The sequence below is a fragment of the Colletotrichum chrysophilum genome (assembly GCF_026319265.1).
Source record: "Colletotrichum chrysophilum strain AFK26 chromosome Unknown scaffold_44, whole genome shotgun sequence".
In the NCBI taxonomy this organism is placed as follows: Eukaryota; Fungi; Ascomycota; class Sordariomycetes; order Glomerellales; family Glomerellaceae; genus Colletotrichum; species Colletotrichum chrysophilum.
This window is the reverse complement of record NW_026517331.1, coordinates 152,270-173,954: the sequence shown is the minus strand read 5'-3', so window position 1 is coordinate 173,954 and position 21,685 is coordinate 152,270. Positions and strand designations below refer to the sequence as shown.

The following is a 21,685-nucleotide window of genomic DNA, read 5'->3' as shown; positions in this document are numbered from 1 at the left end:
AGGGCGAATATGGCGGCTGGGCTCCATGAACTGAATTCACCCGCCATGACAGCAAGGGGCACCAAGACGAGAAGGAAGTTGGCATAGTCTGGGTGACAGGTGGTTAGTCCTCGAAGACATACGAGAAGACAGCTTGGGAATTGGGGGGGAAAAAAAGACAAAAAAAGAAAAAACAGCTTACTGCTCATGATAGTGAGTTTGATGACGGCACAGACGTGCGAGAAACATCTTCCGAAAATGGTTTCGTTCCATTCTGGGACCAATTCATACGCCGATACCATGAGTGTTTTGAGAATATTGCGAGACGAGCTAGTGCTGATCACGCAATTGTCGTCATAGTTTGCCAACCCACTGCCATTCTCCAGAAGATGTGAGTTCTCGTCAGCAGCGGATCGATGACGGCCTGGTTCATAGTCCATATTCTTTTGATGTTTGTCCCTGGGAACCATAGTATCAAGCCATGCTGGTCTTTTGTGAAGATCATAAAGGTAGCAAGGAGAATGAGAGCTCGGGGGATCCCAAATGTAGGGATGCCCAAAGCTGTCTTGTGGTATGAAATGACGTAAGTTGAAGGCACGTACGAGGGAGGCTGAGAATCACGTTTGATGATACGTGGCGACTGCGGCACGCCGTCTAATTACGGAGCGCTGCTGCCTAGCCAAGGCTGACTGGAAGGGAGCCTGTTATGAATGCGTCGAATTCCATGCGCTTGCCACGAGTGGCGCGCGAAAAGTAACACCAAGAGCCCGAATTTGGAGTCTTCGTAAGGGTCTGACTTATTCCGGATTTTTCTTGTCGCACACATCTTCATGTCGACAGGGCTCAACACGCCCCAATTGATTGCGTGTATGTAATGACCTGAAAGGTTCTACCTATGATGCTGAATTCCAAGTACATGTATCTCAGGAAATATATCCTCCAGCATCTGTGAATTAAGAATCTTGACGCTACGTACATTTGACATCACAGTTTACCTACTCCCCCAAGCTTGAATTTGTTGCAAGCACATGTGTATAAGCATTTGATACGGCTTCGCGACCTTCCAGTCTGGAAAGCAGCCCCGACAAGCAGACGTGGTATGTGGTAACATCCGCATCATCGCAGCGGCTCTCCAACTTTGCGTGGAACCTCGCCACATATGCAGAGCTTTTGCGGACGCCACGATGTAGGACCATCATCTTAGCATTAATGAATTGAACCTCCATGGCTTGAAACCGAGGAGTTGATAAAACGGTTGACAGGGCATTCTCGAAGATGTCCTGTCTTCCGTGACCCCAGTCAACGTCATCCCCTAAAAGATCTGGAAAGTCTGCGGGTAGCACGTCTCGGACAGCCCCTGTTGCGGTATCTGGAGATTCTATGGCGCCGTATAGGACTGTGAAAGGCTTCTGGAGTGTCCTTGTCCAGCCGAGTATGAGTACCAAGGGGAAATCCTCACTGAAATTCCCATCAGTCCCACGGATGGTGATGTTGAGCCTTGCTGCCGAGGACTTGCTAGAATCATTGCTGAGGAAGGTGGAATGAAAGCTGTCCCATAAGTATTCAAGATCCGGCACAACCCTCGCTAGTTTAAGAGATGTTGGGAGTTCGAAGGCAATTCGAAATGACCTGTGCATCCTCTCGCGAAGGGCTGAATCTTCTTGAGGACTGATGTCTTTGTGTATGTGTATGGTGAACAATTCTCGAGTGGTATCCGCAGTTGTCACAGCCCGCTCAAATTCCACCGACCAAGGCTCGTTGCGAACAAATCCGTCAGTGGTTCGAGTAAGAGAGATGCAGACAGGGACTCCGGTTGCCAATGTGAGGCCAAGAGACATGAAGTAGGCATTGTCCGCATGCTTGAAGAGTTTCGTTTGGATTCGAACACCCTTATTGGTGAGAGAAAACTCTTGCTGGGTATCATGCCTGGCAACTGACTTTGTAATGGTGGCACAGGAGCTGAACTCGCTCGGAGACGTTGCAAAAAGCCCTCTGAATATCTGTGATTTGCCTTCAGTAAGAGGGCATGCCCTCCACGCGAACAGAGATAAGTCGTTGGTTTCTCTAGCGATTTCCTCTTGAAGGCAGCGGAAGGCTTTATGTCCTTCGCCGTAAATCATTGGCATGTTGATATCAAATATGCCGAGAAGAGAGTATGCTCGGTCCTCAACCCGCGTTGTATCTCGAGTTGCGGCCCAGGACATCTTCACCGCCACTGGAGTATGTCGTAGACTTGATGAATCTTGTAAAACCGCATACGATATTCCTGTGATATTCGATAGGATATCGAGGCAATCGGTCTTTCGAGAAAATTGCTTCCATTCGCAATTGTAGAACTCGATGTTGTCAGGCGCGATGAGCTCTTGCAGGGTCCACCCGCGAGTGAACCAATGGCAACGACTAAACGTTTCTTCAGTATATGGAAAACTCGTCTTTGGGGCCACATCCTTGCTATCGCACGGCTCCAGGTCAGAGAGAAAAGCGAAGCAGACTTTCGACTGTTGATACCACGCGAACATGGAGTTGATAGCTTCACTGAGCTCTGCACTGCTTGACTTGTCGATGCAACAGCTGTCGATCCAAGCATACTTAAGGCCTCGTTGGCGTGCAATCTTACAGGTGCTCGCAACCTTCGAAAACCCTTTCTTTTTCTTGATCCCATGTCTTTCAGAAGACCTGATATCCTGAAAGGTTATCTCGTCGGAGCCCCATGTATGGGAAAGAATCGCATAATCATGAGCGGATGGCCCCGTGAACTCTTTCAATGTCAGAGTATCGGTATTGATGAGCCACATATTGGCGGCTGGCGGGCGTTGTGAATTCAGAAAAGCAAAATAAGCGGAAGAGCACACTGTCGAGTCTTATTTGTCGCGAAGAAGCGCGTGACAAAAACGTCTCGTCTCAGCCCAATCTTGGCGGCTGCCCCCTTACTTGCATGCATGGCCCGTCTTACTGTCTCACTTCGAGCGGGGATGCGGGGTTACTGGGCATTCTAGGATAATTGGCCCGATTAAATACCATTCATTGCATGAGATTCTGAGAAACATGATTGATCAACTCAACATTTTACCAATAGGAAGCCGGAGACATGTCGGATCACATCTATGCCCGCGCGTCGGGGGGAGCCAAAATGGTGATGCCATGAAGATCGACGTTCGGTGGGCTGTTAGATCGATACTTGAAGGTCATCATGACCTCCTCTTACCTCCAGATATGTCTTTCAACTCAAATAAGCAGCGTCTGTAATAGCCTATGTGGATTATCCGGCCACGTTGCGTTGATATCCGAACCTGGCGGCCCCACTCCGACCGGCGGTGTCACCGTCCCCTGTCAGTCCAGCCCGCGATGGATACATATCACCGAAAGAAGACGCACTAGAGCCTCGGATAACAATAATAGGTCCGTTTTGTGTTACTCATCATGCATGAGGTGGAGGAACATCACATCGGCCGAAAATTGGAGGATAAGCTTTCCCCCCTCCTGAGGCTTTTTTCCCTCTCACAACAATCGATACCCCAACTATCAACAGCCATGAGCGACTTCAAGGGCAAGGTCATCGCCATCACAGGCGCAGCGTCGGGCATCGGCCTCGCGACGGCGAAGAAAATGGCGTCCCTTGGCGCGCGGGTATCGATAACCGATGTCAACGAGGCTCTGCTTACGTCCGAGGCAGCGGTGCTCACTGGGCTGCATGGCGCAGAGAATGTCTTTTCCAAGGTCACCGATGTGAGGGACCGAAATGCGGTTGAGGCGTGGATCGCCGAGACGGTGGAGAAGCTCGGTCCGCTTGACGGGGCCGCTAACTGTGCTGGCGTACTGGGCCGGCAGGGAAACAGGGCGACGATCGCGGAGATCGAGGACGATGACTGGGACTTTGTGATGGGAGTGAACTGCAAGGGAATTCTGAATGCTATGAGAGCCCAGATCCCGGCTTTGAAGGACGACGGAAAGGGAGCATCTATCGTCAATGTTGCCTCTGTCTCTTCCTTGTATGGATTGGAGTTCCACGGGGCTTACACCGCGAGTAAGCATGCAGTCGTTGGACTGACTAAGAGCGCTGCGAGAGAGTTTGGAAGAAAGGGTGTCAGAGTCAACGCCGTTTGCCCGTAGGTTTACCCTGACATTGAAGTTATGGAACTTCATATTCGGAGGAGCTCTTACTAATTTTTTCTAGTGGGCCGATTGAGACCCCTATTCTGGCAGCATCTATGGAGTTTGCGGCCACTGGAGCTGTCCTTCCGCCACCTTTGCTTGGGCGAATTGGGCAGCCAGAAGAGGTCGAGGCAATGATCACTTTCCTGCTCAGCGATGCTGCATCATACGTCACCGGTCAAGCGATGCTAGTCGATGGCGGCATGCTGCCATAAGATGGAGGTCCAGCCGAAGATAGAGGACCGATCGAAGGAAACAAGGAACAGAAGATCTCTTGTGATGACTATGAAACCCTAGTAGTGAAGTAGAATACAGTCTAAATACCATTTGTCTCATGCATCTACACCTTACGTAGTCGCATGAGCATGAAAGCCGCAACCCCAGAACAGGCCACTCCAGTTGTCCAGATCGCCCAGCTGCGAAATTGGCTTTGCGAGCCTGCAGCTGCGTGAGATGACTTGGATACCAGCCTGTGAGGCAAGCCCAGGCTCTCTACCTGAGTGCCCCTCAAGTAGCTCTTGTACCAGCTTTTAAGAAATAGACCATCACCAAGCCAAGGCACAATAATCCCAATCAGGAACTTGGAGAGGGGCAGCTGCTGGCAGATGATGCTATTGACCCATCGCCCTTCTTGCATAACCTCGGTGACGTTGTCTTGGCGCTTAGTCTGAACTTGCGCAAGCATAGACTCAATCTCCTTGTCCGACAAGGACTGAGAATTTGATTTCAGTGTTGAAACCAGCGTGTTGACAAGAGCTGCTGCTGTCTCAATGGCGCCGTTGCCGCCTTGGGCTGTGATCGGGTGAAGCTGAGTGGAGCACATATTAGCGATTCATGTATACCGACAAACACACAGCACAATATGCGTACCTTGTGTGCTGAGTCACCGATGAGCAGAATCCTTCGGTAATTCCAACGAGAGAAGACGTGCTCCTCCAATGCCACAAGAGTAGCAACCTGTCGTCCTTCATAAATATCGCGAAACTTGATTGAGTCAGAGATATTGTCGTCGAAATATCTTGATGCAAGCTCCTTTTCGTCTTCTTTCGAGAACCTCGGGATGTCTTTCCCGTAGTAGGTGCCATCCATCACGTGGAAGAAGAACCAGTAAACCCGGTCTTTCGGTGCTGGGACCAACAGATAGCTCCGCCCATCATTGAAGGCGGAATGCTGCATCCCACGCCAGCCCTTGGGAAGATTCGAAATGCCAAAGATGCATTTCGTGTTTGACTTGAGACCTTCGACACTTGTAAGAAAATCATTCATCGCAATCCTTTAGCAGTGAAATGACTTACTTTGGGCCTCGTCTGGCGGAAACACGTTCTGCTTCTCCTCAGAAGCAAGGCGCCACATTTCCTGTCTGATAGTACTTCTGACCCCGTCGGCCCCAATTAGAATGTCTCCGGCGTATGTACTTCCGTCTTGTGTCTTGGCAGTGACACCTAAGTCGGTCATCTCCACCCGGGAGACTCGCTTCCCCGTCAAGACGCGATCCTTGTGACGGATCTTTTCGTACAGAACCTGGAGAAGCATTTGCCTGTCGATGAAAACGCAGGGGTAGCCCGTCCTAGTCGAAGTCAATCAATGCAGATACATCGGACGAACTTGGCGACGTACATGCTTTCAATGCTCTCAGAAAGACTTGCGTCTTTCGTTTCTGACAGAATCCGCCCATCTGAGGATCTAATGGAGCACTTGTAGTAGATGTCGCCCCCGATTTCACGCAGGCGTTCGTAGCATCCCAATTGGTCAAGGATCTTCAGACCGTTAGGCAGGAGGCCGATGCTCGCACCAAGTTGAGGCGCAATTGTAGGGTAGGCTTCTAGGATTAGGTAGTCGATGCCGAACTTCTCCAGCATGATGGCCAAGGATAGCCCGGAGACACTTCCACCTACAATTAGAATTCGCATCTTCTTCTCGGTCGCCATGTTGAGATATAGTTTGAGTGGTCCAGGAACTTAACAACCATCTTATTTGAGAGTTTCTACTCAAGCGGTTCGTCGGATGTCTGGTTCGACTTTATACCCAGTGCATCTCTCTATTTACATGGCATTAAACCGCTGGCATCGGGACGCGATAGGTGTCCGCGGACCTCCTATCAGTAGGCCAAGCACATGCTGAGACAGGATCCATCCGGCATGCATACAACTTTCTCGGCTCGGTGCAGCTCATTCGTAGTTTGGTGCAACGCGACCTTGCTTTTGTGGTTCTCGACGATCTGCGTGTTCGGCCGTTGCAACCCCGAAAGTCCGCATTTGACGACCACGCAGCTTGGCAAATGCCGCCTCAACCCCATAGTAGCAAGGCCTCATCGTAGCAATCTTGCACCAAGCGAAGACCGCTTGCGATGCCGAGAGATATGATGCGCAACGGTATTGGCCGGTGATCAGAGCGAAGTTCGTCCGAAATGACCGATGCCGATGTGCGTGCCTAAGTAGGCATCTGGGTCCATTGCTTGCCACATGGCTGCAAGGATCGGCCCGTGCCGTAAGGAGTGCCGGAGGCTGATAGTCGATCAGCCCAAGCTGAGTCGTCTTTACAGAATAATTGTAAAAGAGGTCAGGTGCGACGTGGGCCGTGTCCCGAAGACCTCATGTCCTGTTGTTGAAAGTCGACAAAGCACATGTGGGAGTGAACACATCTACCTGCTATATCACCCGGTACTTCTTGACTGATATCGTCTGTGACAAGAGTCGTCTTCTGAATCAGTTCCTCCGGGTCTCAATATTCGCTCGCAACTTGGTCGCTGCAGTCTCTCTTTCTGAGGACTTCCAGGGCTGTGGGGACTGGCACAGTTACTGCTGGAGATACCCCTGTTTAGCTGATGGGAAACATGACACGCCAAAATTGTAAACGACCTACTTGCCGTTTTGAATATTCGATGAGATGGTTGTTGGGATATCATCAGCCGTCTTCTAGTTTGGTCTTGATAGGCCTTATGGAATAGTTCCTCTTCGGGGATCTTGAACTCGTCAATGTCGGATGACTGAAGGTTGTTTGATTAGTGATTGGTCCGAGGGCTGGCCTACCTTGGCGAAGTGGTAGTGGATATTGCCACTGGCGAAGCCCCTCGAGAAACAGAGCTTCTACAGGCATGGGTGCCATCGCGGTGTTCACTGTCGAAAACAAATTTACATCGCTTACACACACGTCGATAGCGCATGTGAATTTGGCCTGACATATCGTGCAGCCATAAGTTGCAAAGCGCGGCAAGATCGCCATCAGAGAAGTTGACAATATTTGTTGAAATGGGTTGAGTTTGCCAGCAAGGAGTTGGACTTTTGAAACTTGTCTACTTACCCATCCGAGAATAAAGCTGCTTTCGGCCCCCGCGCACTTCACGCGACGGCCCTGACATGAAGTCATAATAAGATTGAGCGGGTACTTCCCGGGGGCCGAGAATGCTATGGACTGAGGCTCCAAGAATCGTAACGGCGCCGGACGAGACTAGAAATTAGCAGGGCCACCCTCATTGGCCCAAAGACGGGGAAAATGCCTCGCCAAAACGGCTGCCTAAGCCCTACCTCGCCCGTATCGATGGGGGCTGTGCCGAACTTGCTCAATCAGACGTCTCCTGCATGTCTAGTGCAGTGGGGTCTCAGCTGGAGGCCTCGGTGTTCATCCCCTTGCCTTGGGTCTTGAGCCTATCGATCCTTGACGCGCGGCACGAATATGCCGACTGTGTGTTCGGCTCCCATATTTAGTTGGAATCACTAACCATGAAAGAGGCATGGCCCGTTGGTTGCAACCTTGGACGGCTCTAGGCCGTTGTTCGATTCCACTTGGGAACCTGTAAACTGGAGTAGACCATGCCAAATGGGGTCGCTAAAGTCTGGTAGAACGACACAAAGATACCCGCAATCCTCACCAGTTCTTTAGGTCGAAGACATCAAGACCAGTCTTGGTATTGTGACATTACGATGGCTGATGAGATTGCTGTTAAACCGAACACATGGCGAGCTTTGTTTGACTTGCCAAACGCGCTGGCACACATCTCACTGGTGGCCATCACGCAGAAGGGCCGAATAGGGCTATGCTGCCGCCAATTCCCCCTGAGAAATCAGCCTGACAACTCAGCCACGAGTTCAGGTGAATCGATAGACATGTGTCATATGAAGTGAAATTACGTGTATGTCTCAGCCCAGCCCAAAGAGGGAATATTTCTGCCATTTCATGCACTCAACACTGATCCCATATCATTTGTCGATGTCGTCAGATACGGTTCCGGAGCCCGGTGGGAAGTTTTGAGTCGACGGGTGCAAACGTGACCCCAGTCTCACGCGCAGAGATTTGCGATGTGCACCAAAACAATTCAGAACATCTTATTATATGTCGATCGTACTACAGTCATCTGCTGGGGGTATTGAAAATCACCCTATGAATGTTCACTGTAGCCATTGAGTTGGCTCGGCGCGAAGTTTGAAGCTCTTGTGAGACTTCCATGATGTCCGGTAGCCAGCTGAGCAGCCCCTCTTCATAGATAACGCACTGCAAGACTCGTACTGTTCAAAACCTCACCGAAGTTGCTCTGATTAGCGGTGGATGGTGAGCTTCCTATCTGGAACGCTATCTTTACCCTATCTTAAGCACTCTTACACGTCGGCTCACAATCCTAGTTGGTCTTTACATCGTGGCGCAATGGAGGAAATGATCAGAGTGTATCGATATCCATGTGATGCTTCTCCTACATGAGAGGAGTTTGCTGCCGGGTGCACTCAAAGTCACCTTCGTGGTAATGTTAACGTTGCATTGAAGATTTCTCCTTGTAAGTTGGGGCGGAGCACCCCCTAGCCTGCTGTTCTAGAGGCAGTCAGGCAAGGTAGTTTAACGGTCGGCACACTTGTTTAGCTACCCTTGCACGCCCCAGCACGACTGGTAACCTGGTAAAGGGTTTTCCCCTGGCTATGTGCTTTTGCAGTCCGAGCGTGCTTCTCCGAGTCTCATCGCTGTTTCTCGGCGCGGGGCTTGCGGGGGAGGCCAGACCGTCCCACTGGCGAGATCTTTAACTCTTGCTGAGAACACGTGCATCGCTATTGACCATATCTGTACTTTCGACCGAGACCGAGATTCATGCAGACTGTGCCGCCCAGGATACCTGGGAGAATGTTTCGAAAATCGTTTAGTGAGCTTGAAGCAAATTCGCAAACAATGTTACTCATTGAGCATCGACGGCAGCGAAATTGTTACATCATCCCCTTATGATGTTCAAGAGGCTCATACTGTCAAACTCTCCGTCAGATGTTGGACATGTGAGACTACAAGGGGGGTCCTAGTGTGAGCGCCATAACAACGTGAACGACAGCCCGATGGCACTCAGATGCACGGCGAATACGCGGAAAATTATGCCATGGAAGCCGGAGAGAATTAAAGTCCCGCTAGGCGGGCTTTCTAGAATCTCAGTGTCCATCAGTAATCACACCAGACAGGTGCCGGTGCCAAGAATAGCACTGGAGTTGCAATCTTTCGTGTTGTGTGCTAAGCCATTTCAGCTTAGGAGATTAGGTTTAGGCAGCAGTAAAAGGCCTTGCCATATTTCATCGAATTATCGTTGTCAGAACAAAGGGATAGAAACAAACGGTTAAGACTCCGAAAGGTTAACATCGATATGCCGGGCTGCCATCCCATCTTCTGTCGTATGTCGCAACTACAACTTCGAGAGAGTTTTACGTCTAAGGGATGACACTGACGAGACTCCTCAACCTTCAATACCCGCAGTGGAGATGGGAGCTCCAGCCAACGGTCTAAAACAGGGGCTGAATCATTCTCAGCTAGCGGCATTCGCAGATGCCACAGGTTTGCTTCGAGAAGGCAAAGACGCCAATAGGAAGACGAAAAGAATTCCGCGATCTTTTGAACGCATGTTGCCCAGTAGGGCTGAAAGAAGCACTTTTTGTATCGGCGTCGCCGTGTGAATCACCGGAGCTAGGCACCTTCTTCCGTCGAGTTCAGACAATTTTGCGGGAACCTCGAACGGTCCCATCCTCGGGAGGCCCATATTTCTTGAATAATAACTTTCGACCGAGTCGTATGATTGGCTACGTCGTAAAAGACTAAGTGTTAGCGCCAAAACGCTTGTTGTCCCTGACGAAGTTGCTGACGTCGCAGGGAAAACCAGGGGATGGCCAGGGCTCATCGGCGCCCGAGGGGCGCGTCGGCGCGCTTTTGGCCAATTCGACCACCTTGGCTTATATAGTGGGCGTTGCCCAAAAGTGTGATGATGCTTGGCGCATACCCTGTCTTAGCCCCCGCGTTACCGTATCCGAGAGCGCGCTCCCACCTTTTCACCGGTGTTTCGGTACGGACAGCTGTCATCAAGCTCCGTTCGATCTCACAACTTGATTTGTCTGATAAGCTTTCTTTCGTACGCATATCGAAGCCAATAATGCCATTGGACGCGCACATTCCGGGGACCGGAGTCTTTTCGGTGGCCCCCGCGCCGAAGAAGCCCAAGCGAACCAGGGCGAGCGCGTCAAAGGTTAGGACCGGATGTCTGACATGGTTGGTGACCAACACTGATGCCACTTTAGTTGGTTCAAGAATGCTTCGACTGACCCCAAGTTTCCTTTCATCACAGCAAGTAAGGCCTCTTTGCCTGGTTCTATAGTTCGCTATCTAGACTTTGTTTGTATCACCGGCCTCGCTGTACAGGATCTGACCAACTGGTGCTAGAGTCCGACATGTGAAGTGTGACGAGGAGAAACCCACATGCAAAAGATGCAAAAAGGACAAGCACAAATGCGATGGATACCCGAATCTCAATGCTGTACAAACAAGGCGAGCGTCACGATCGCCAAGCGCGAACGCCACTGCTACCGCTTGCATGCTGGCGCGACAGATTCGAAATACGTCGGTGATGCATCTGACAGCACCTGTCAACTGGGATATTACGGGAGACAACATCGAGAGACTCATGTTCCACCACGTGCATAACTGCACCGTTCCAGACTTCGGAGCCTCTACGCCTTTGGCAAAACTTTGGAGCAATTACATCCTACCTCTAGGCTACTACTCCGATTCCGTCAAGCATGCCGTCATCGCCCTTGGCTCCGCCCACAGAGCATTCTTGGAAAACCCCTTTTACGAGACACAAGCGACGGAGAGCTCGTTGGAACTGAGCGATGTATCAACGCGGCATTACCGAAAAGCCGTCTCAGAAGCCATCCAAATTATGGCTGACCCATCACCAGTCAACATCAGAATCACCCTGATCAGTTGTCTAGTCTTCGTCTGTTACGAAATCATCCGAGGGCAATATGACAAAGCCGTTCAACACTTGAGATCCGGAGCAAAGGTTCTTGACTCACTTCACCAAGCAGCACTAGCATACCGACGAAATCCAGCCTCGCTCTCCGCTTACGACAAGTGTCTCGCCGAAACCGTCGAAAACCATTTCATCCAGCTTTGCGACATAGCCGGCATGTTTTCGTGCATGGGCATGGATGCGTCAATGCTAATCGAGGAGGACGTGGTTCCTGATCTGTCCTTCTTCGTTCAAGACGAAGAGAAAGACCAGACCAGACCCTTCACTAGTGTCGCCGAGGCCCGATACCAGCTTCATCTCGTCGAAGTCATGTTCTCCGAAGCGTTCGATGAGTCGTGGGTATCCTGCAGTGAAGGCTCCACGTGCAGATCATGTCCCTCTCCGCCTGAGAATGGCAAGGACTCGCCTGGATCAACGACTTCGAGGAGCTCAACAAAACAGGCCGAATGGGATTTGGCCGATAAACATTTCAAAGAGTGGTGCGTTCGCTTCGACGCCTTTCAAAAGGGCCTGCCGGAACGCATCGATCAGGCGGATAGAGAAGAGCTTAAGGCCTTGGACTTCTCCAGGAAGAGTTGGGAAATCTTCAACTCGCACGACACGCCCTGCGATATGAAGCATTCGGATATGGGAGTTTTGAATGAGCTAGTGGACATGGCTGAAGACATCATCCTCGGCAAGACGCAAGGAACGAGGCCCACCTTCTCACTCGCGGCAGATGTGGTGCCTTCGCTGTCGTACATCTGCGCGTTCTGCGAGAACGACGACTTGGAACGACGATGCATCGATGCCTTGCGGAGGATGAAGAGAAGAGAGGGAATGTGGGACAGTCAAGAGATGGCCAATCTTTATGACTTCATCCTTCAAGCCAAGTCGGACAACACGTGGAAAGACGAGTACAACTGGGAAAGCCTTCCCAACCTGGCAAGGCGGATGAACAATTTGTCAATCTCGAGCTCAGGCCGGGAAGGGTCGCCAACTCCGTCATCGATGCTGAGCCTCCTCTGATTGGTGATGACTGCAACGGCCGTAGCGCGGAGTTAATAGGCTTTTGATCTGGTTTGGGATGATGAGGTTTCCGCAATGAGGCTTGAGTGTGGGTTCCATGCCTACGTGTACATTCTTGATGAGACTAGTCTGGAGTAGATCCAGACCTGGGAATGATGGTTAGAGCCAATTGAGGGAGTTTGAACAAGAGGCATGTCTCACGATTGTGATTCCAGTGCTACGAGTGAACGACTTGTTGACAAGGCTACCGATTTGAGATGCTGTCTTACAGTATGCATGGCAATGACAAGCAGGGAGGTTGCTGCTAGATATTCCATCCTCCAACATGACGGCGCTGGGCCGCTAAATATGTACAAGAAGTCTTCAAAGTGGTATCCTCCAAGATGTAGCGAACGAGATCCAGAACTATCGTAAATCATACCCAGCCTAGCCAGACTTTAAGATTGAAGCCATTGACTACTCCATTTTTTTCGGAAGAGACAGAAACAAGCAAGAAACAATGATTGAGATAAGAAGTCCATGTGCATGGTTGTCTATCCACGAGCGCAGGACAAAGTGCCGAACTTGTTGCTGATTGGGGTCTTGTCTGTAGGGTGATGTCAGCGACCATGCCCAGCCGGGGTCTAATGCATGCAAGAGAATGAGGCTCGCAACAGCGCCAAGCCAGAACGTCACTTACCCAGGTTGATGGCACTCTCCGTGGGACTGCCGTTGCAGGTGCAGTTCATCCAAACCCTGAAGACGCCGAAAATCTCATAGATGGGGTCGGGCAGACGGTATGAGAAGCAGTCCTTGCAGACGTCGCCAAAGTGGCCCTGGTTCGCGTACTATGACGGAATGGTCAGCAAAACAAGGATCCGGGATGTGGGCGACTGCAACCCGCGATCATGCACCTCCAAGACCACAAGAGCATTCCAGCCTCGGATATTCCGTACGTACCTGGATCTGGTTGTTTTGGAACCCAAAGCAGTCGTTCAGGTTGAGCGAGGTGTCCAGGAGGGTGCCCTTTCCGTCGCCAGTATCGCACTTGGCTGTCAGAACGTCGGTGTTGGCGTCGATGTGCTCATCTCTGCACGTCTTGCCGAACTCAGTGGCAATAGCCGAGGTCGCGAAAAGAGCAAGAACTGCGGAGACCTTCATGGTGAAATTTGGGAAATGATGACAAAAGTGTTCTGTCTGATTGATCTCAAGATTTGATGGCTGAGGATGATGTCGGAATACTCTTCATTCTTTCGGCTGGGAATAGCCTCTTTAATAGATTCAGATTCATCGGGAGAGCCCGCATTCCGCCCGGGTGCAAAAAGCTCCCGTGGTATGTTGACGGATAGCAGCATGCCAGTTTAAACCACTTCAGGTGCCGGTGTTGCCGCCAGATTCCTCAAACGGAGATTTAGACGATATAAACTGACCAACCAGTGCTCAAGATGGCAGGTGCGGAGGATCGACGTCCATCGATTAATGTCCGTCAACACCAATCAGGGAGGTGCAGCAGGTCATGGTCACAGAAAGTTCCACGGGCATTTACTCGGACCATTTTTTCTTCGACTGCTCAAAAAGGCTTTCGCCGAGGGTTTCTTTTTTTCCCCTGCGTCCACAGTTTGCCAAACATTTTGAAATCAGCTGTTATCGGCAGGGCAAACATCACGATTTGCTTACAGATTGGGTTGCAGCCGATGTCACCCTATATGTCGGTATACCATGCAGGGCTCTAAGACAGTGGACACCGACCCCTCGTTGTCAGCGGGATCTAGACCACAAATACCGCAATGTGATCCGTACCAACATGCGGTGTGCTGCATGGTTGTGGGATCATAGGTGCGTGACCAGCCTTGATTCACCATGGCGGCTGCAGGTCTCTGCAGTTTTGTGCAGATTTTAACATGCAGCTGACTTCCTTTGGAGAAGCATAGAAGACAACCTTACCTCTACGTCAAGCCATTAAGAAGAGGGGATCTTTCTGCAACTGGAAAATCTCCGATTCCATAGCCATCGGGAGGTGGGTTGCTGTCAAGGTCGGACAGCCGTCATTGGAGTCAGTGATCCGGTATTCGGAGAAAAGTGGCGGAAGAGCTTCGAAAATTTCTACCTTGTTCCAACTGCAAACTTGATTGTAGTGGCTAATCAATTGCGGAGGCCTCCCTCAACTTTTGAGGCCCCTTACTTCAGTTGCCTCTAACCTGAATAAAGATATTTGGCTGCGTAGCTAGCAAGTGGATCATCCCGCGCGGGGGACGTACTTTCTTCTTTGTCTTGTTGCTTTTCCGAGTAGCAAAAAGTGCAGGGAAATTAGCCGGAAATGAGAGGCATAGATGAATGTCAGCAATTAGGAATTCAACATGCAACCTACCCCTTGCAGATGTCAGGCAGATGTCAAATGCGAACTGGCAGCTCTGAACACGGGTCGTGGGGTCGCCAACCTCCACTCATCGTGAAGCATTGATGTAAGTCACTTCCCAGTTGCCTTCTCACGTATTTTGGGATTGACTGAAGACACGTACAAACTAGAACTTGTATGCTCTCTGAAGCCACCAAAACTAAGATTGAAGAATGGCGACTCTTCTCAAGGGCAAATCCGCCTTCTTCCTATAATGAAGAGACTGGCCTCGATTTGAGAAAGGGTAAAGCATACTGTCTGGGTAGTTGAAAACAGGCTCCCCGGCAGGCGCGCAAGGATCTATGCTGACAGGGTTGAAAAATATTCTCAAACACTATTTCCAATTAAGCATGCATCTAACTGACATTTCGAGAGATCTTTGACCTTGAACATAGCTGGGCGGGTTCTGCAACCATTGAGAAGGGTTGATGCGTTCCATACGTTACGACAGTGAGTAGCATTGCACAGAGAAAAAGGGCCAGGTATGAGTATCAACTCAGCTGCCCATCGTCAGGTCAATAGGTTCCATGTTCGGGCCAGTTGTGGGCGGCTTCACCTTAGGCTGGCGATGTGCGGCTAGGTAGTATTGCTCAACACACAGACCGCAATTACTCTCAAAAGGCCAGAAGCGGCCAGAGAGTGTCGTCAACAATGGCTACTTAAGAGGCTCCGCGGACTCCGATGATGGATCTTCGAAACAATTCAGTCTCCAAGTTCTTTGTAACGGCAACAGGGATGTAGGAGATGCAGTAGATGAAACGCCACGAACGGTAGTATTGGATCCATGGCCGTGCACTGTCACGGACGTGCGCTGTCGAAGAGGACCCAAGATGGGGGAACGCGAATCCTTGCCAGTGACCTACTATGTAGTCAGCCAATGGAGATATATCAATGATTCAAAGCAGTAATTTTGAACTACCTGTCTATGCCAGGGCACTAGAGAGCACTTGTTGTTGAGCATAAGTAACCATGATCATATCCGGACATGCGTCAATCCAGTCACGGTGAGGTTTACGGCGGTGTTGAAGATTGCTTACGAAAGTGACATTCAATGGCCGAACTTGTAGAATTTAGGAAGCACTGTTTCTTGAGAAGGCAACGTTGCAAAACGTTCGTGATGGGCCCATGGATTGAAACTATCCCCCGTATTGAGTTGCTCATTTTGCACCCGGAGAGAGTGCAGCGCAGAGGATAATGTGCCGTGAAAGACTATATAGCGGTGAACCACAGGACGTTGGGGCCTCAGTACATGTTGAGAATTGATTTCGGTCGAGATGTCACAGCACCGAATTTACAAATTCGTCTTGGCTGTCATCGGGACGACCTGTCATACCGACAGTCAGCTGAGACCCACTCTTAAGTCCGGCCCAAGGATATGAAATAGAGTTGCTCGGCGTTACAGGTGGGGTCTAGCCATGGAAATTGGCGTCGCCGACCGATGTTCATCAGATGTCAGCAGGGAGTTCTCTGCCACGTCCGTCAGATATGATTGTGATCCATCGTCCCTCATTCATCATTCCACTTCCTGCAGAGGCCAGCTTATCTTTCATCCGCCCATCGTGTTGCGTTTCAATCGTCATCTGTCATTATGTCCGACCTTCCGGCCGCAGGCAGGACTAGGTCCTTCCGGCGACGGCGGGAACGGTCCAAGCTGGTCTGTCATCAATGTCATCGCCGAAAGCTGAAGTGTAATAAAGGACAGCCTTGTGATCGGTGTTCCAAGACTGATCCTCCCTTGAGATGCACCTATGACCACTCAGCAACTGAGAGTGACGAGAGGCACCCTCCACAAGAGGCTCAAGCGGCACGGTCCGATAACCGAGATCGAGTCGCACCTAGCGACGAGCCAGTGTCAATCGAAGGACACGAAGATGTTGGTCTTGAATCCCCACACATATCACCGGCAGCCTGTGGAGTTTCAGCCAATTCGGAGACAAGCGTGGGGCAGAGAGAAAGGGGGCAAAATCATCCCGAGATCACGTTGTTGACGCCCCAAGAAACTGTCATTGGCCAGAGTTTGGAATCCCCCCCAATCCCAAGAAAGGTTTCCCGAAACCCTTTAAAGAGAAGTTGGTACGGAAGAAGTAGCGTTCACGGTCTTCTTGAAAAGGTAGGTTTGCCTCCCAACTTTCATCAACTTTCTCGGTATTATTAGTCTGACATTGACCGTGCAGTTGGACCACATCATAATACCCCTTAGTCAAGCTGGCTTCATCAAACCCGATGGCAAATTCACTTCTTACAGTGATCTGAAAGACCAACTATTCCAACGCCGCTTTTTGGTTTCGGGAGATTCCGAGGAAGCTCAGCGATCCATCTTCGAGGAAATTCCCGACAGAGAAATTGCCATCAAGCTAGTCGACAGATACTTTGAGACATACGGCTCCATCTTTCGATTTTTCAGTCAGTCTAGTTTTCGGGCTGGGACTGAGAAACATTGGGAATCACCAGAGAGCGTGTCCTTGACTTTCTGCATCCACCTACTGCTGGTAATTGCCATCGGCAACGCATCGATCCAGCCGACGGAAGACCGAATTCCTCTCACCAGGATTACCACGTGGTGGCATCTCATTCAAGCATGGCAAAGCGTTGCGCTTCGGTCTGATCCCCGCGATATAACGACATTAAAGTCCTCCTGCCTCATTAGTCTAATGCGGCAATGCTACGGTCTAGAGGTGCTTGCGAGTTGGCCCTCATCCGGGGCATTGGTGCGCAATGCTATGATGGCAGGTCTGCATCGAGATCCTTCTTCTACGGGCCACCAACTGGATCCGGAGGAGCTATTGATGCATCAAAATCTATGGTATACCATTCTCGAGCTTGATTTGCAAAGCTCTATGGATGAAGGAATGCAGCCAACGTTGACTCCAGACGATTGGGATATGCCATTACCGACGATGGTGTCCGACCATTTGGACCCTACAGAAGGTTCTCAGGTCATCTCAGCTGTTTTGGTGCTGATATCCACTCTACCAGTCAGACTTCAGATTGCACATTTTCTCAATAACATAAAAGGCTCAGTCGACTACAATGAAGCATTCATCTTGCATGAACAGCTAAGCCCCGCAGCACAGCTCCTGCTATCATCGGATTCAGCCCATCATTCTAACTCGACAGCGTTTACTCATGGATTGCCCGCCACTTTGTGCGCCAGATCACTGTTGGCTCTTCATATCCCTTTTGGATCGCTCAGAAGTCCATTATACACCTTCTCCCACAATATTTCCATGTCTACCGCAATGTCCCTAATGGAAAGGCTCGACCCTCCCCAAGACAAGACCGGTTGGCCGGAGAATGACGCGCTAGTAACTTTAATGCGCACTTCGAGCTCCATCTTCCAGACAATTGCCTTTCAAGCAATCCTCTTCATTTGCATCCAGATGGAAAGCTATTTCGCGGATCCCCAATCATGGACACTTGTACCTGAGCTCAAGGAGAGGTTCGCCAAGATCCTTGGACGCTTCATTTACATCGCTGAACAAAGGCTTCCGACACAGGATTTCGTTGGCAAGGCTTACATGATACCAGCCATGGTCCTGGCACATATGCGGCTCGCGAATTCGGGGATGAGCAGAGAAGACATGGCAGCAAACGACGCGATCATTGCTGAGGAAGTAACGACAACATGCTTCAGCATATTCCGCAACAGACCAGATTTGCCCTCTGAATAGGCGCCTCCGTTGGGTTGTTGTTTCATGCCCTTACTTGCGCACGAAGCCTAACTGCCAACGGGCATATGTCGAGCGTGGTCCACCGCAGTCTCAGTCGGCTCGGCTCGGAGGTACCCGGCTTTCGCAGACAAATTGACCTTTCTCTCCTCTTAAACCACCAACTTTTCTCCTGAACGCAAAGCGTTCAACTTTGCCGTCGGTTGGCGCGCGCATACAATTTGATCAGTGAGATATCTTCTGTCAGCCATGACAAACCTAGCCGATGCTGTGACATCCACACCGCTTCGGGTTTGAAATGCCGGACCGTACCCGGATCACAGCTCGGCGATGTCGGAGACCCGCTTGAAATTCGGACACCGCGTTACGCGGCCTCCAGACGAGTCAGTTTCGGTCTCAATCTTGATGGTTTTCCGACTGAGATCTTATCAATCTAATCATGTGGGAGCAGCATGACGGCATGTGATCCTGGCTATAATGCCATTCAAGCGGGACCCTGAAAACTGCACCTCCTGCCGAATTTTCTAAGCTTTTCCGCGTTTCTTTTTCTTCACACTACTCGCAGATCTGGAGTGCATCACGCAGCAGAAAAGCACGCCGTCTTACCGCCCAACCATGGCTGCACTCCGCCCCCTCCGAAGGATGCTGCAGGATACCTTCTGCTGCCCACTCCCTTTTGGTGACTCAGAAGTGATATTCACGCCCCCACGTTACATCGCTGTTGATGCGCCGTCCAGCGTCTCCGCGAGTGACCTGCTGGAGGTGATGCAGACTCGACGATCGCACTACCAGCTATCTAGAAAAGTCCCCTTATCAACCACCCGCATCGACAAAATCGTTCAAGAAGCACTCGCCGAGGTACCATCCGCCTTCAATTCCCAATCGAACCGAGTTATTGTGCTTCACGGTCAGCAGCATGACAGGCTGTGGGACATCATTACCAAGATCCTCCGAGCCAAGGTGCCGGATGAAAAGTGGGAACACACGAGCGAAAAGATGAAGAACTTCAAGAAAGCCGCAGGCACTATCTTGTTCTTCGAGGATCAACAGATTGTCGAAGACTTGCAGGAGAAGTACCCTACCTATGCCACTGAGGTCCCTCTATGGGCCGCACAGAGCGATGGAATGCTGCAGTATGCCGTATGGACTCTCCTGGCGGCGGAAGACATCGGTGCCAATTTACAGCACTACAACCCCATCATTGATGAGGAGGTAGTGAAAGCTTGGGATGTCCCAAAGAAGTGGAAATTGAAAGGCCAACTGGTGTTTGGCGGAATAACTGGAGAGCCTAAGCCAAAGGACTACATGCCGATGGCCGACCGGTTCAGATCCTATGCATGATGCCTTGCTCAATGAGATGCTTTGAGTTTTGTCTAGAAATATTACACGGTCGCAATACACCGACTTTTCCTCCCCAACAGGACCCCACTTGTCATTACATAGCCAACCGACTTGGTCACGACTTCTTTTTTGTCTGTTCTATGCTGACGGTAAATGCATCGGTTCGCATGATCTTGCCGCTAAAATCGTGTTGCCCAAGAATGCTTTCTTGACTTCCCTTCGCCACCGCTGTGGTGGTTGTTGTATCCAGGTCGTCGAAGCTGACTGTATCTTGCTGTCTGGGCATTCGCTTGTGGCCGCGAGATAGCTCGATATTCTCAGATCGCATTTGGCCACTGGGCCCCAAGCCATAGTTCTCGTATGTACGTCGGCCACCACCCGAACTAAACAGTCGCTTGCCGAAGATGAGTTCGCCAAGGGGCTGAAGAATGGGGATGCAAGCAGCAATAATCATGGTCCCGCCTTCGACACTGTTTGCGTCAAGAGTTAGCCGTTGAAGCGTCAAGGAGAGGCTGTGGAATGGCTTACATAGTCCAGATAACCAAGTCTGCGGTTTCGTCTAGGATATACCGGTCAATTCTGCTTATCAAAGCGCAAAGACTACCAAAACTTACATGTAAAGTCTTTGCTTGCAAGACTCGGTACTCGGGTGCACTTGTAAATTGCCACAACTGTCGAGCTACATAATAGTCAATAATGACTCGAGGATTGAAGATGAAAGTTCTGGGATGCCCTACATGGAGCCTATGCCAAGTGCCACACTCAGGGCGATCTTCTTCTTCAAGCTAGCTTCGAAAGCACCACCGCAGGATAAATGGCAAGATACGCGTCGACAAAGGCACCGAAAGCTGTTTGGATCCTAGTCAGTATGTTTGTGTGCTTGCAATATGTCACAGGGTACTCACATCCTGTGTAAATGGCGAACGAAACCAGAATCCACTTGTCCAAACACGTACTAGGGACATCGAAATCCCATTGCGAACGCGGAGGCTGACAATGGGTGAAGAGAAGTACCATGTTTGCCGTCAAGTTCAGCAAGCAGAATAGGGACAGGCCCCAAAGAAACCTTTTGTGCCATGCGCTTGGGTTCAGAATGCGGGTAAGCAATGCGACAACAGCTAACTTTGGCAGGCCGAAGGACATGACACCAGCTGTAAAACCGACGATAGTCCAGAAAATTGCTTTCTGTTGCTGGTCTCGGGTGAGAGTATCGAAGTGCAAGCCCATTCCGTATGCGACGGCGACGATCGCCGTCGCAACGCTCACCCAACTGCAGATCTGCAATGCGAGCCCCATAGAAAAGTTAGTCGATCAAGCCCTCCGCAATTGACCAGGGCGTCAGATCTCAGATTTGCTTGGGCTGACTTACAACTGACGCGATGATTAAGTAGTCATCCAGATGAACCTTGCCCAGAATCTTGCCCCGGACAAACAGCCTTGCGCCAGTGAAAACCGTGCTGAGAACAGTGACAGTAATGATGGCCACAAGAGACTCCGGCCCCTTGTTCTCGGCTCTCCATGCGTCCGACATTGTTATTGGGTGAAATCTTGTCGAGAGAAGTTGCTATCGAAGCAAAGCATCTCGGGAAAGCTGAATGGCAACGCAAGGAGAAGAGGACAGCGACAGCTGCCCAGACGATGCTGGATGAAAAGAGTTTTTAACAGCAGAGCACATTAACGCAGGACAGCAGGAAAAAGAAAGGTGTGCGAAAACTAGTCCAGAATCTGGAAATGCTACACTGGGCCGCCAGGCCGAGATTCAAGATCTTACGATTTCCAGGTTCTTGACCCTTGCAGCAAGAAGCGAGCCCCTTCCGACTGAGGCACGAGTCGCGAAATTATGGAATCTCTTGCTGATGCAGCCATAAAAATTGGTAGGTAAGGTAGCAAACAATGAAGTTT

General features: G+C 50.5%; 6 protein-coding genes across 6 annotated transcripts; 3 read left to right on the top strand and 3 right to left on the bottom strand.

Annotated features, from left to right (window-relative positions):
• Positions 1–3,510: 3,510 nt before the first annotated feature.
• On the top strand, positions 3,511–4,346 carry COL26b_006144 (uncharacterized protein; the record flags this gene model as incomplete). Its single annotated transcript, XM_053178968.1, has 2 exons — positions 3,511–4,085; positions 4,154–4,346. 2 exons carry the CDS (start codon positions 3,511–3,513, stop codon positions 4,344–4,346), a joined length of 768 nt encoding a protein of 255 aa, XP_053037094.1.
• Positions 4,347–4,471: 125 nt separating this feature from the next.
• Positions 4,472–6,059, bottom strand: COL26b_006143 (uncharacterized protein; the record flags this gene model as incomplete). The annotated part of the gene is made up of 4 exons (XM_053178967.1): positions 4,472–4,939; positions 5,002–5,369; positions 5,427–5,698; positions 5,749–6,059. 4 exons carry the CDS (start codon positions 6,057–6,059, stop codon positions 4,472–4,474), a joined length of 1,419 nt encoding a protein of 472 aa, XP_053037093.1.
• A 4,925-nt stretch (positions 6,060–10,984) lies between these two features.
• Positions 10,985–12,400, top strand: COL26b_006142 (uncharacterized protein; the record flags this gene model as incomplete). The annotated part of the gene is made up of 1 exon (XM_053178966.1): positions 10,985–12,400. One exon carries the CDS (start codon positions 10,985–10,987, stop codon positions 12,398–12,400), a length of 1,416 nt encoding a protein of 471 aa, XP_053037092.1.
• A 671-nt stretch (positions 12,401–13,071) lies between these two features.
• On the bottom strand, positions 13,072–13,540 carry COL26b_006141 (uncharacterized protein; the record flags this gene model as incomplete). The annotated part of the gene is made up of 2 exons (XM_053178965.1): positions 13,072–13,227; positions 13,340–13,540. 2 exons carry the CDS (start codon positions 13,538–13,540, stop codon positions 13,072–13,074), a joined length of 357 nt encoding a protein of 118 aa, XP_053037091.1.
• Positions 13,541–19,057: 5,517 nt separating this feature from the next.
• Positions 19,058–19,783, top strand: COL26b_006140 (uncharacterized protein; the record flags this gene model as incomplete). Its single annotated transcript, XM_053178964.1, has 1 exon — positions 19,058–19,783. The coding sequence occupies one exon, from the start codon at positions 19,058–19,060 to the stop codon at positions 19,781–19,783; it is 726 nt and encodes a 241-aa protein (XP_053037090.1).
• A 115-nt stretch (positions 19,784–19,898) lies between these two features.
• Positions 19,899–21,314, bottom strand: COL26b_006139 (uncharacterized protein; the record flags this gene model as incomplete). The annotated part of the gene is made up of 2 exons (XM_053178963.1): positions 19,899–20,204; positions 21,153–21,314. 2 exons carry the CDS (start codon positions 21,312–21,314, stop codon positions 19,899–19,901), a joined length of 468 nt encoding a protein of 155 aa, XP_053037089.1.
• Positions 21,315–21,685: the final 371 nt, after the last annotated feature.